Source organism: Ambystoma mexicanum, chromosome 2q (assembly GCF_040938575.1).
Source record: "Ambystoma mexicanum isolate Mex_15411 chromosome 2q, UKY_AmexF1_1, whole genome shotgun sequence".
NCBI lineage: Eukaryota > Metazoa > Chordata > Amphibia > Caudata > Ambystomatidae > Ambystoma > Ambystoma mexicanum.
Genome location: NC_090924.1, coordinates 843,484,900 through 843,498,578, shown reverse-complemented (window position 1 = coordinate 843,498,578; position 13,679 = coordinate 843,484,900). Strand labels below are relative to the sequence as shown.

The following is a 13,679-nucleotide window of genomic DNA, read 5'->3' as shown; positions in this document are numbered from 1 at the left end:
CGCACAGGAGTTCATGTGGGACTCCTGGCGGTGCAGCTCTCTTTTGGTTTGGTGTACAGACCCATGGGATACCCTTATGGCACCCATGGGTGGGGGGTACAACCCTGGGCCCCTAGTGTATGTTTTTGGGCACCTGTTGTTGGCCCAGTGAGCAGGGTACGGGCTGGTGGCAGCTACGTGCTGAAATGACTGGTGCCCTGAGCGTCCTCCATTTTGGGATGCCCAGGCCATGTCATTGGAATCGGTAGATTCCTGATTGAGACAAGATGGCCCCTGTGGTCTCTTGCCTTCCATCGCTTGTTACCTTGATCTTCCTGAAGTCCCGGGAAGCCCCGACTCTGTCCCTTCCTCCTGACTGGCTGTTGGGTGGAAGTTCCATATATGGTAGTGTGGGGAAGTGCCAACCAGACTGGCTGGAGCCTTCCCAATGACCGTATGTTGTGGGTAGACCTGTGGGTGGGACCTGGGTGAATGGAGTGTGTGACGAATATACACGTCTTGTTGCGGATGTCTGGTATCTGGTGTTTGACACAATGACTGAGACAGCCCTGCCTGAAACTGGTATGAATGCAGTGTGTAGTGTTGAATGGTGTGGTACTTGTCCAAATCCACATTCTGTGTTATGAGTGTCTGGATGGAGAAGAATGGCCTGAATGCACTGTGCGCCTGATTGGCTGACTGACTACTGAATGCCCTTCTGAGTGATTAGTTGCCGGACAGTGACCCAGCAGAATGAATGGGAGATCAACTAGTATATCTGGGGGCCTCTCAATGCTAGAAATCGTTCAGAAGCTGAAAAGAAACTGGATATGAAACTGAAGCTTGACCTTGAAGCCCTGCTGGAAGAGAAGAATTGCTGTTGCTCTACTTCGCTGATCTGAAAGCGGTTGGGTCTCCAAGAACTGATCCAAGAGAGGACCTGGTAAGGAGACCTCTCCCTGAGCTACGAGGGACCATCGTGCACCAGCTGATCTTTGCCAACGTTCCCTGGTAGACCGACCTCCGAAAGGCTACCGACCAGGGACTTCCCCGGAATCCCAAGGAGAAGCGCCCGGACTGTTGTCCGTCACGGTCGATGACCGCTGTTGCAGACCGGAGCCGCAGTGCTCCCGTTGCCTAAGAACATTTGATCCAAGGACGCTCTCGTCTGGTCCGTCGACCACTTTGTCCCACCGGAGAAAGTCGAGGCCGCAAACGTGCAGAGGAGCATCCACCAGTGGGTGTCCCTCCACGTAAAGACGACAGACACCGACGACTCGACGCCCTTGCTGGGCCACAGGTCTTCAAACTCTTTGCGGTCCTGAACTATTGACATAGAGGTGCCCCGCACGCCTCTTCCTTGCAGGACGTCTACGCTCTGTCGTCAACGAGCACCGGTAGGAACGAAGCTGTCACTTCACCCTGTTCATCGCTGGACGTTCGACGGCCTGTGGCTCCTGCTTTAAAGGTAGTGCACTCGAGAAGGGCCGTCGATTTCCCGACGAGGAACTCTACAACACCAGGTACTTTGGGGTTGCTGAACTATTGGAAAGACTCTTGTGAACAATATATGGACTGGGCTTGTGATATATCTTTATTTTACAGGTTGAGCAGGTGGGGGGAGGGGGGGAGAAAAATCTCCACACAGAACTGTGTCTAGGTAACGGGGCCAGTATTCTGCCAATTGTTCTAACCAACTGCTTTCCTCTTATATCTATTGTTGGTTTCCTTTACAAACTGATGTGTGTGTTATTTAACCGTACAGGTGATGCACTTTAAAGAGATCGAATAGCGATTGTGGTACCACGTAGAACTGTATAGATTTGCCATTGTAGATAACCGAGTACAAAGTGAGTTATCGTGATATTGAACATAACCGTGAACTTAATTATATAAAGACTGTTTTAACTAATACAGTGTGCAGACATTCCTTTTTGAGTGCTTGGGGACTACACTGTACTTAAGAACGAGCCTGCATCACCTCCTGAGAAGCTAGGCTTCGATTGCTCGTCCACGTTTACCAAATAGAAATTCTTGGCTGGGATCCTCTGTGCCTCTCCTCTACCATGAAGAGAGCAGGAGTACAGACCCCCCCACCCCCTTCCAGTCTTTACACTCATGGGGTCGTATTCGTAAGTGAACGGCTAGGCCGAATTATCAGGGGTATAGCTGTGTTCTAGTTGAAAGATGGTGTATAGTGGAGAGTAAGCATAGTGGTGTGATAGGTGGTTATCAGTAAAAGCGCCTCAGACTTTGAGTCAGGCACGTGAACAGGATGGTGGGGACATACATAGCGACTTAAGGATATATAGGGACAGGGGTCAATACAGGTTTGTATGGGGACACAGGCATGTATGGGGATACAGATATGTAGCGACAGGGGTCGATACAGGTCTGTATGGTGACAGGTATGTATGGGGATACAGATATATAGCGACAGGGGTTGATTCAGGTATATATGGGGAAACAGATATATGGGGGGATACACATATATAGAAACATGGGAACAGGTGTCCAGTGATACAACGTGTGGTACATCCACTCTGTCCGGTTCCATGTCCGTGGCGTCCACTCCGTCTGTTTCATCTACTCTATCGGTTCCATGTCCATTCCACCCATTCCACGTCCGCTCTGCCCGTTCCGTCCACCCAGTCCGCGCACTCCATCATATCCTATCCTGTGGGTAGGATCAGCGGTTTTGAACACCAGGAAGAATAGTCTCATTGTGTGCTGGGGTATTCAGGCACATCTTTAGGGCGGTCATTGGTGTTATGGGAAGAGCCATGTTTTTAGTAATTTGCGGAATGACAGATCGTCTTCGGTGTGTCGGATGTGAGGTGGAAGCGCGTTCCATAGAGTGGGGGGCCAAGGCTGAGAACCAGGATCCTCCGATCCTGACCGAGTTGGTGGTTGGGATCACTAACAGAAGGGCGCAGCTTGATCTTAGGGTGCGGGATGGGAGGTAAGGTTTTAGCTTGTCTTGCAGGTATAGAGGGCCGGTCTTGTGCACAGCACGGTGAGTCATGCAGGGTCTTGAAAGTGGCCCTACGTCCAACTTGGAGCCAGTGAAGCGTTCCGAGAGCTGGAGAGGTGTGGTCTCTTGGGCCCAGTGCTAGTAGCATTTTGGCAGCAGCATTTTGCACTCTTTGCAGTTTAATAAGGTGGTAGGCCCGAACTCCGAGGTAGAGGGAGTTAGCATAGTCTAGTCTTGATATTACAATAGACCTGACAGCGGCAAGTCTATAAGGAAAGGAGAGGTAGGGAAAGATGCGTCTGAGAATTGTGAGATGTTAATGACAAGACTTGGTTTTGTTGTTGATTTGACGAGAGAGTGTTAGGTCAGAGTTCAGAGTGCATCCAAGGTTTTTTACTGTGAGAGAGGCGGTGGGTGGTTGGCCTATGGATGGGGGCCAAGGTAGAGGGTGGGGGAGAAGCTCAGTGTTGCCGCACACCATGATTTCGGTTTTAGTGGGGTTTGGGGGAGGTGGTTTGTAGTCATCCAACGGTCAATGTCAAGGAGGCAGGCACCGAGGTCGGGCTGGGAGTTGGGGCCCGAGTTGAGGAGTTTCAGGGTGATTTGTGTATCATCAGTGTAGTTGTAGCACAGGATATTGTGCGGGCGGATGATTCCATGGAGGGTGGACATATAAAGGTTGAATAGGAGGACTGATGGGCATGCTCCTTGTGGTACTCCGGTATTGATTGGGCGAGCTGGCGAGGCAAACGTGGAGAGGAGGGTTGTTTCCTGTTGTTGAGCAAGGAAGAAATCCATTTGAGAGCGGTTCAACGGATTCCTAGGGAGTGGAGGCGGTCAAGTAGGATTCAGTGGTTAATTGTATTGAACGCGGCAGAGAGGTCCAGAACGATTAGAGCACTGCATCCTGCAGAGTCAGCGGTGATCTTAAGATCGTCCCAGATTGAGGCCAGAGTGATTTCGGTTCTGTGTCGTGGTCTAAAGCCTGATTGGGTGGGGTCCAGGAGGTCATTGGCTTCGACAAAGGTATTTAGTTGGCAGTATGCGGTTCGATCGATGAGTTTTGCAAGGAATCTGGTATTTGAGATGGGGCGGTAGTTTTTGGGGTCGAAGGAGGTTTTTTTTTTTTTTTTTTTAGAAGAGGTTTGATATGTGCAATATTGAAGGCATCAGGAAAGATTCCAGAGCTGAGGGAGTCGTTTAGGATGGTTCTTGTGTGCTCTCCTGCGCAGGTGGATGAGAATATTTCTTTGAGGACTGAGGCGGGGCAGAGGTCAAGGGGGAGCAAGAGGGTTTTCAAGCAAAAAGAAGGTCGAGAAATTCGTCTGTGGAGATAGGTTTGAAGGAGTCGAAGGTGGGTGGAGTTGTTGCGGTGGTGGGCGGGGGGTGGGTGGTCAGGCGGACGGATTTTGTGGCGGTGAGAGGAGGGCCAGTTTGTTAAGAAAAGTCGTTCTGTCAAGACCGGTGGTGTAGAAGTGGAGCGAGAGCGAGTCGCAGAGCGATTGAGATGGGGTAGATTGGGCTGAGGTACAAGTTGGTTTGACGAACTTCAAGATGATTTTGTGGAGTTCCTTGCTGGGGTTTCCAGTGTTAAGAATTCGGTTGTTGTAGTGGGATTTTTTGGCTTTTCGGATTTCGGCTTTACACTGGCGATGGTGGAGCTACTCAGAATGGTTGTTCTTTTCCGCCATTTGCGTTCCAGGGATTGATTTAATTGTTTCACAATCTTCAGCTCAGGAGTAAACCATTTGGGATAAGGACCAAGGCGTGAGGCGGAGCGGCAAGAGGGGGTGAGCAGGATTAGTGAGTTATTGAGCCATGAGTCGAAGCAGTCGATGGTTAAGGGTTCATCCCAGAGGATGGCTGTCAGGGGTCTGTGAATCAGGGCTTCGGCTAGATCAGGGAGGATCTTTAGTTTCTTCCAGCATTTGCGGTGGAGGGGGGAGGCTGGTTCAGGGTAGGGCGCGGGGGAGAGGATGGAGAAAGGGATGACAAAGTGATCAGATGAGAGGTATGGGGGGCTAGATGGCATCAAGGGTGTGTCCTTTAGAATAAGTTGGGCCATTCATGTGAAGGGGGAAGTTAAGCGCATCAAGGCAGTAGACCAGTGAGTGGGTCATGGGGTTGGTTGGAATGTCTAGCCAGATATTGAAATCTCCTAGAAGAATCAGAGTGGATGGTGGCTATAAAGTCACAGAGGTTGGTTGTGAAATATCAGTCATAACCGGGGGTTCTGTAGATGATTAGGAAGCTATTGCAGAACGTCGGGGGCAGTGAGAGTTTAACGAGAAGGGATTTGCATCGACAAGTGAGACGGATAAGTGAGATTTGAAAACGACTGCCACTCCGCCTCCTCTAGAGGGTCTGTTGGGTGGGATGAGGGAGTATTCAGGGGGGAAGGCTTCATGAGCAACAGGTGCAAAGTCGTCAGAGAACCAGGTTTATGTGATAAAGACTAGGTCGGGATTGTCGGAGGAAAGGAGGTCAAAGATGCTATGTCTATTTTTTTTGCTACAGAGCGGGCATTAAAAAGGATGCATCTGACTTCAGCGTATGGGGTTATCCTGGAGGTTGTAGGGGTGTGGAGAGTGGCAGGAGTGGCAGGGGAGGGTGGTGGGTGTGGGTCAGGTTTGGGAAGGGAGGGGGTAGGGTTGCCGCGGGTTCTAGGTGGTAGCAGACGGGTCAATTGGAGGTTGGGAAGAGTAGGCGGGTGGAGGAGGGTATGAGCGGGGGGAGGACGAGTTGGGCGGGCGGGTGCAGGTGGGCAGTTGGTCAGAGGGCGGGAGAGATTAGGGGCTGGGGATTAGTGTGTGAATCTCATGGGGCTGGGGATGTGAGGTGTGCTGGGCAAGAAGTTGAGGGAGAGGGGTTGGAAGCGGGGTGAGGGAAGGGGAGAGGATGGTGATGGTGAGATTGTGGGAATGGGTCGAGGAAGGAGAGTTGAGGAGTAGAGAGAGTTAGAAGCGGACCAGGCTAGTTTTCTCCTTTTTAGGGTTTTCAGTGCAGTCGGTGTGTGAGAGAGGGTGGGTGGGGGGAGGCTTCGGATAGTGATGGAGATGAGGCCACTGTTTTTGCTAGGGCGAGACGTCCAATTTTTATGGAGGGGAAGGGATGTGACGGGAGGGGGATGTTAGTTGGTGTCGACGGTAGGTTAGGGCGGTGGGTGGGTGAGGTTCTGCATGGCTCAGTGATGGGATGTGCAGACATTGAGGTAAAGGGGGGTTGGGTGGGTTTGGTATGCTCGCAGGGGAATGGGGGAAAGGATGGAAGAAAGAGGCTTTCGGATGTTTGGAGCGCCATCCGGCTCCTCTGGCTTGGGAGTTGGATAGGGGGTGGGGTGGTACGTTGAGGGTTACTGGCGAGTTCATGATGGCGGGTGGAGGGATGGTTGGGAGCGGTGGGTTTTTTGGGACCAGGGGAAGGGGTTTAAGTGGAGGGAGGTGTGGGCGCGCCAGAGTGAAGCTCTCATTTTGGATTTAGATGGGTTGGAAGGAGTCATGCTCAGAGGACGCTCAATGTTGGTGGCCACACTATCTAGATGCAAGATTCAACACAGTAAAACTTTTTGGAGGACGCTCTATGTTGTTTGGGCACACTGTCTAGATGCAAGATTCAACACAGCAACATTTTTGATTAAGAGTGGCAGGGCTTTCTGGAGTGAAGTGATTGCTTCAGTCCCCACCCGTGCCACACTTACTTTAGTGGTTGGTGATGGTTGACGGCGGGCTACTGGCTATCCCTGCAGACACCTGCGGACACCTGCTGACACTTTCTGGAGCTGCTACTGTTGGAGGGCTGCCCTGCAGTGGTCAGTGATGTCTTCCTTGGAGTGCCAATCATGTCGCGGGGCGGGCTCGTGAGGCGGGATTATCAGTGATCAGGAAGCGGGGAGCGAGGGGATGCGGGCGGACAGTGCATGGGTGTTTATAACAAATTTTGAATGGAAATGGGGTCTCAGAAGAGGGCTCAATTCACCTGGGCAAATTCCTGTGCGTTTCATTGGTCGAACTTGATCACATTTCAAGCCACAGAAATGACTGAAGTACATTTAATTATGATGGAAATGTCTGCCATGTGATTGCTTGATCAAATTATAGCAATACACTGCAAATGAGATCAGTTCCAGTGTATGTGTGGTGGCAATAATTTGCAAATTGTAAATGAAGACAGAGCAACAGAGAATACATTTTCATCAATTATGAATTCCATTTTATTCTGGGCAATCACTAAAGTACAGTTACAATTTTGAAATAAGTGTCCACTCGACATACCTGCTTGCCAATTGTCTGGGAAAGGGCTGTATGCCATTCCTGCATTGACGTTTCATTGTCAGACTGAATTAGCAGCTCTGTTCCCTGGCGAGTTTTTAGCTAGAAAAAGAAACATTACAAAAAACAAAAGGAAAAATAAGATCAATGCTAAAATGTTTCCTTTCACATTAAAGTAGCACAATGACCAATAATTATTTAGTTGTAACAATGAAATTAATAGCTTCAGCGCAAAGGTTTCCATTCCAATGTAATTACATTTATCACGGCCATGTCAAGGGTCACTATCATTTGATTAATTCCAGAATGTCTGACCCTCATGACAAATCAGAGCCAGCTGTGCAGCTGATCAATGGCTTTCAACAGTGCCCATCCTGTCTTGGAGCACTGTCTTAAGGAATGGTCTTGAGGGACGTTCCCAGATATTGTACTTGAGTATTTCATATCTTGGCTAGAAGAAATACCTCCCTGCTGCATGGTATGTATAGAACCTTAGAACATACTTGTCTGTATTTCTGCAAAATTCCTCCTGGTGTGTGAAGAAAGGCTTATTTAAATAAAAACCCTTAATTTGGCTGCTGCAATGCTGATCATCGGCGGAAGCCACGAGTTGGCGGAGTTTGCTGCCCAGCGGTACCGTAGTATCCTGCCTGTTCCCAAGAATGCCTGGAAGAATTGATCAGTAAATAGTAAAAATAGTAACTTAAGACACTGCTTTGCTGCTTGCCATGCTCTTGCTTGAAGAAAGTGTTCTGGTCGGAACAGCAACCAATGAATCATTCCAATCTTCTTGTACCTGCTTCGGTTTATAATATCAGGTCTTGCACAGCAATACAGGTTCAGAGAAACACTATTTGCTCCGTATAACTAACTTGTGCAATCTTGGGAAGCGGGGGTGAGGATACCAGGTCCCCAAAGAGATTTTGAATGCAACAGAGGCCCAACAGTGTTTTGTAGATGCTTGGGGAGGTTATAGGGAGGAGCGGAGTGTCAATAGAAGCTGCATTATGGTAGATTAGGGGACTGGGTCTAGAGTGCATTAAAAAATAGCAGCCATCTTGAAATCGAGGACTGGCACTATGCTGCAGCCGGGAGAGTAGGCCTGGGCACGAAACATAGAAATGTGTGTGAATACAGGAGCGGGTTGCAGCCTGGGCAGCAGTGGGAAAAGCCAAACCAGCTGGGATTCATAAACATCTCATTGTCTCATACTATTAGCATTTGTAACCCAGAATGAATGTGCCCTGCAAGGTTAGGAGGTGAGAGCTCACTGTGAGCAGTTACCCCAAGAGAAGGAGGGCACGAGGCTCTGACCTCCTACAGCACAAACCCCAAGTTATAGTGCCAGATGCACCTGTCCCAAGAACAACATTCTAGAGTACAGGTCAGTCCCAAACCACTCACCATAAAGCTGTTAGATCCCCAATTTATTAGAAGGATCATAGCAGCATATCCTGGGCCCCGGTGATTTGTGCAGCGAGGTGCCAAGGAGGCAAAGTGGCAAATATAAGCCCGGGGTGGGAAGAACTGGAATGGTGCTGACACGTCTGGGATTGAGCTGGGGTCTGTAAGTTAAGTATGACCTCAAAAGTATCCCCTGCGCCCATGTCTGCAGTAACAGATGGGGCATGCTGCGATTTGTGCTTTGAATTGGCAATTAGAAGCCTTGCACCTGATGACGCGCTAAGAAGAACCCCACGTGGAAAAAGACGGACAGGAGGAGCTGGGACCCATATGGAGCAGACCATATGCATAGGGTCGCACCAACCAGCTATGTGGATTTGTGACTATTGTGATGTACGTCAGTTTTGATGCTTTTTTTCCTTTATAAGCGATCGTCCATGTTGATTTTGCCAGAGCGCTGTGTTGCAGCAGAGTTCTTTGCTGGCGCATCTTTATTTTAGAAATAAACCTTGTTCTCCTTGCAAGAGGTGTGCAAGCGGGCATTTTTCCCTAGTGGGTTGTATTTTTTCGAGTGAGAGAGAGAGGATCCTTTCCAAGCTAGGAGAGAAGATTGTGCCATATTTTTTAAATGTGAATCGAGGATACAAAAGTAGGGGCTTTGTATAATTAGAGAGTTCTGATTTCTGTGCCCAATATATCCCGGGTGGGGGGATGAGACGAAGTAGTGGTTGTTTTAGCTTATTATTTTAGTTTGTTTTAGTGTATTTCATTTTATTGTGTCACAGGTGGAGGCAGAGGGAGGGCCTCTGGGAGAGGCAGCGCGAGTATTTTGCGTGGGAAGAGCACACTCGAGATGAGTGTGCAGGGGAGAAGGGAGAGACCGGGGGAACGAGAACAAGGTCTGGTAGGAACGTTCATGACAAGTTGTATTTTTTATATGGTATGATATTTTGCGGATATGGGGGTGATGACTAGGTTGGAGTATATGTGCAGTGCATTGCCGTTGTATGGCGACAAGGCTGAAAAATAACAAACAGTGGGTGGTAGGGACACAATGGTGGCAGGGGGTGTTCCGCCCATGGCCAGAGCAGAGCACGAATGAGAGAGTAATATTGGAACACATGTCCATGCTTTTAGCTGCCAAATATAAAGGTAAAAAGAGATTTTAGAGTTATGGAAGATGGTAGGACATAGAGGACAATGAGGAGTGCAAGCCCAAGTGCGACAGCAGCCCCACCCAGAGTGTAGTAAAACCAACAGCCCCAGAGGGAACACAGCTGCCCTTGCCCCGAGGAGGCGAGGAGGGCTTTATCCGATCACCACCCTCGCAGGCACAGGATACACCAACCCAAAATATGTGCCTTCACCTGCTACAGCACCGCCCCCATATCAAACGACAGCCAACCCTACAACACCGCAGGAGAGCAATCAGCAGAAAGACTTGGAGGTGGTGTTAAAAGCAGCACAAGCAGAATTGGCATGGCCAAAAGGGGGAGCAAACCTGGGTGTGGCCTGGACGAGAAGGGCGGAGATATTTTGTTTGGATTGGACAGCACAGTAATAAAGGATGTCCATATTTAGAAGGGGCAGAGTAGCGACCGAGGAGCAGAGAGTGTAGGTCATGGGGCAGTGATGTCAGACGAAGGTGCAGAAAGACTTGGAGGGATGGAGAATGGGACACCATGGATGAATTAGAGGATGAATAAGAAGTGAAGCAGACACCAGAAATGACCCCAAGGGTAGAGAGCTTGTGGAATCTGCAGTTGAGGAACAGATTTGGGTGGGTAGCAGTAGCCAGTAAAAATGGAAGTGATGGACGGAAAGCAAAGCGAGGAATGTGCATGCAGTTGCCATTATTGCATAACGGTCCTGGTAGGGCACAGTATGAACCCTGGGCTCAAATGGATAAAAACAACTTGATTAAAGCGCTCCCGCCCCTCAATGCGGGGGCTGGGAAATGGATATATGTGTTTGAGAAGCAAACTGTTGGGATCCCTTAAGCTGTGGGAGACCTACAAAGTTTGCTTGAAGACGTATGGGTGAAGGCTGGATTATGCAGGGGTTAAACTAGATGATAATACACATGATGGGGCGCCCTTTAATAATATCAGAGCACAGGAGTGGGAAGGATTGCAGCGGGTGTACCGTGACACGCCTGACTTGCAACCCATAATGCAGTATTCAATGGTGGATGAAGACCCCGCTCAGTACATTCTGAACGTGCAGGAGAAGTGGAGAGCAGAGACGGGGGAGAAGTGGAGAGCAGAGACGGGAGACCAGTGGGTCCGATCAGTTCCTCTTTTCTATTTTGTTATCAAAAGGGGATTGCCTAAAGAGGTACAAAAGGCACTCGAGAAGATAGTGGACATCGAGGCAAAGGGGTGGGCTGAAATACAGACTATAATTTTACACCACTATAAGCGGTTTAAAGAGAGAAGAAAACGGTGCAACGGTTGCAGGCTGTGGAAGCAAAACTGGGACAGAAAAAGCGAGCATAAATAGCACTTGAAGGGGCAGTAAAAGCAGTGACACCAACAGAGTTGGCAAAGCAGGCGGAAGCAAGAATAGCAGCATTCTGGCCAGGTGGAGGGCAAAGGCAATGGAACGGTGGACCTTAGCAGCAGTATCCTGGGTGGTATCAAGGTGGTCAGAACGCCAGTAGAGGAGGAGTTAGAGGGGGCAAAGGGGGATTTGGAGAAAAGGAGCCGAAAGGGGGAGCAGGAACAGTTCTTTGTTAGGGATGAGGGAAGTGGGGTGATGTTGCAAGGGAATGCAGAAGTAGGATGGGAGCGAGGTACAATCCATATGCTCCTGCTGGCCCAGTGCAACAATAGCAACATCTCCCTGTGCCCCTTATGGTCATATCCATACCATACTAAATACACCAGGCATACACACAGTTAACTCCATGGCACCCACAGGCACAGCTGCCTGCTCCATCCAGTGTCTAAATGCAAGAAACCCTGCAAAACCAATCGTACAGGGGGGCCCGCACCCACAAATAACGCCGTACCAAACGGGACAGTGGCACCGGATCGGGGGACGAGTGTCGTGGGAGGAAACCCTTTCACGTTCCCAGGTACCAATATATATGCGACTAGGACAGCCAACTGAAAGCCCTTGCGTGCCCAGTCCTGTCCATGACTACCCACCCTAACGAGAATCCCTTGGTTGGCGCAGAGAAAGATAACAAGCAATTAATCTTTATGGTCGACACGGGTGCCATAAAATCATGCACCAGTGAGGGAAACTTCCCACTATTAGATGAAACTCTCGACACGCAAGGCTTCTCTGGGGCTGTCGCAACAGTTCCCCACAAAGAAAAAAAGTTACTTACCAACTGGTAACGTTCTTTTGATTGAATGTTCCTCCAACGTATTCCACATCTTTGACATGTAATGTCCAGAGCTCTTGTACTTCGGAAACTTTTTCGGCAGACAGTGTCCTGCGTCGATGGCATCGCATCGATGTCCCTCAAAGGCCTCCGTCGAGGGCAACGTCACCGGATGTTGTAAATAGGACGCACTGTGCCCGAAGCCTCAGCTTATGTTTTTTCCTCCATAATGTGTGGCACCTATCCAATGACTGCTTGACTGCAAATAGCCTTGCAGAAACGTAAGCTGCAATCGCATAGGAAATTCTCCAGAGGGGCAGGCTGGGAGGGTGATGTGGAATACGTTGGAGGAACATCAAATCGAAAGAACGTTACCAGTTGGTAAGTAACTTGTTCTTCGAATGGATTGTGTCCTCCAACATATTCCACATCTTTGACAGACTCCCAAAGCAGTACCAGAAAATGGAGGAGGGAAAAGAATTTAGAGTACCCAATCAGATGGCGGAATAAAGAACCGCCTTACCAAAGGCCATATCTTGACCATGGATCGTATCCAGGGAATAATGTTTAACAAAGGTGTGGATAGAAGCCCATGTGGCTGCATCACAAATATTCCTAATAGGAACTCCCCGTTGTAGTGCTGTGGAAGTAGCCACGCCCCTAGTGGAATGAACTCGCAACCCTTCACAAGGGTCCTTACCCACCAATCGGTAACATTCAGTAATGGTGAGGATAATCGTACCTGGACAAGGTCTGTTTGGTAACAGCCTAGCCCAATCAGTGTCCAGTATATCCCACAAAGAGTTGATCGTCCACTTTGACCCTGGTGAACCTAGAAATATAAAAGCTCAGAGCTCTCCTAGGATCCAACCTATGAGTCGCTCCTCTTCCTTACCAGGAGAGGATAGAAAGACGGAAGAACCACTTTCGGGCTTAAATGAAAGTCAAAGACTACCTTAGGTAGAAAGGAAGGACATACCCTCAGTACAACCCTATCCTTGTGAAACACAGTAAAGGGTGGCTTAGTTGAAAGTGCCTGCAAGCGGAAGTAACTGCAACCAAGAACACCATCTTGAAAGACAATCTCAAAGGGCAAGAGTGCAAAGGTTCAAACGGAGCACCCATCAGGAATTTCAAAACCAAATTCATATCCCAAACCGGAACCTGGAAAGAGGACAGTGGGAACACATTAGTGACATTGGGAAATCAAAGGAATCTAAAGTAAGAAAATTCTGCAGACAAGCGGTTAAAGATAGATAGCGGTGCCAGGTAACCTTTAATGCTACCCACTTGAAGGCCCCTGTGGGCCAAAGAAAGCAAGAAAGACAAAACCACAGGAATGGAACATTGAAAAGGATCAACATTTTGTCCCCAGCACCAGTCGCAAAACTTACGGCAACGGTACAGGGATTTTGTTACTGGCCTCCTGGCCGAAAGCAACACCTCCATCACATCATTCGGGAGGTCCCAATCCTTATACCTCAACCTTTCAGATACCAAGCGTGAAGGCTGAGAGTCCTGACCTCTGGATGGAACCAGCTCCCTCCCCGTCCCCTGGAGCAATGAGGATCATGTGGGATCCGAACCTCCGCAACCTCCTTAACACTTGAGGAATGATGGGACTGGAGGAAACGCGTACAGCAGTGGGAACGACCAATCCACTACGAATGTGTCTCCGAAGGCTCCTATCGGAGCAAATTCCCATGGGCATAATCTCTCG

The 13,679-nt window shown here is 49.2% G+C and overlaps 1 protein-coding gene across 11 annotated transcripts in view; it reads right to left on the bottom strand.

The window, feature by feature from the left end:
* The window catches only part of ARHGAP12 (Rho GTPase activating protein 12), a 697,283-nt gene that overhangs the window by 283,218 nt on the left and 400,386 nt on the right, over positions 1 to 13,679 (bottom strand). For all 11 annotated transcript variants that reach the window (XM_069648062.1, XM_069648064.1, XM_069648067.1 and 8 more), the window contains one exon: positions 7,225 to 7,323. In XM_069648062.1, the coding sequence (XP_069504163.1) occupies positions 7,225 to 7,323 (99 nt within the window). The remainder of the gene's footprint in view (positions 1 to 7,224; positions 7,324 to 13,679) is intronic.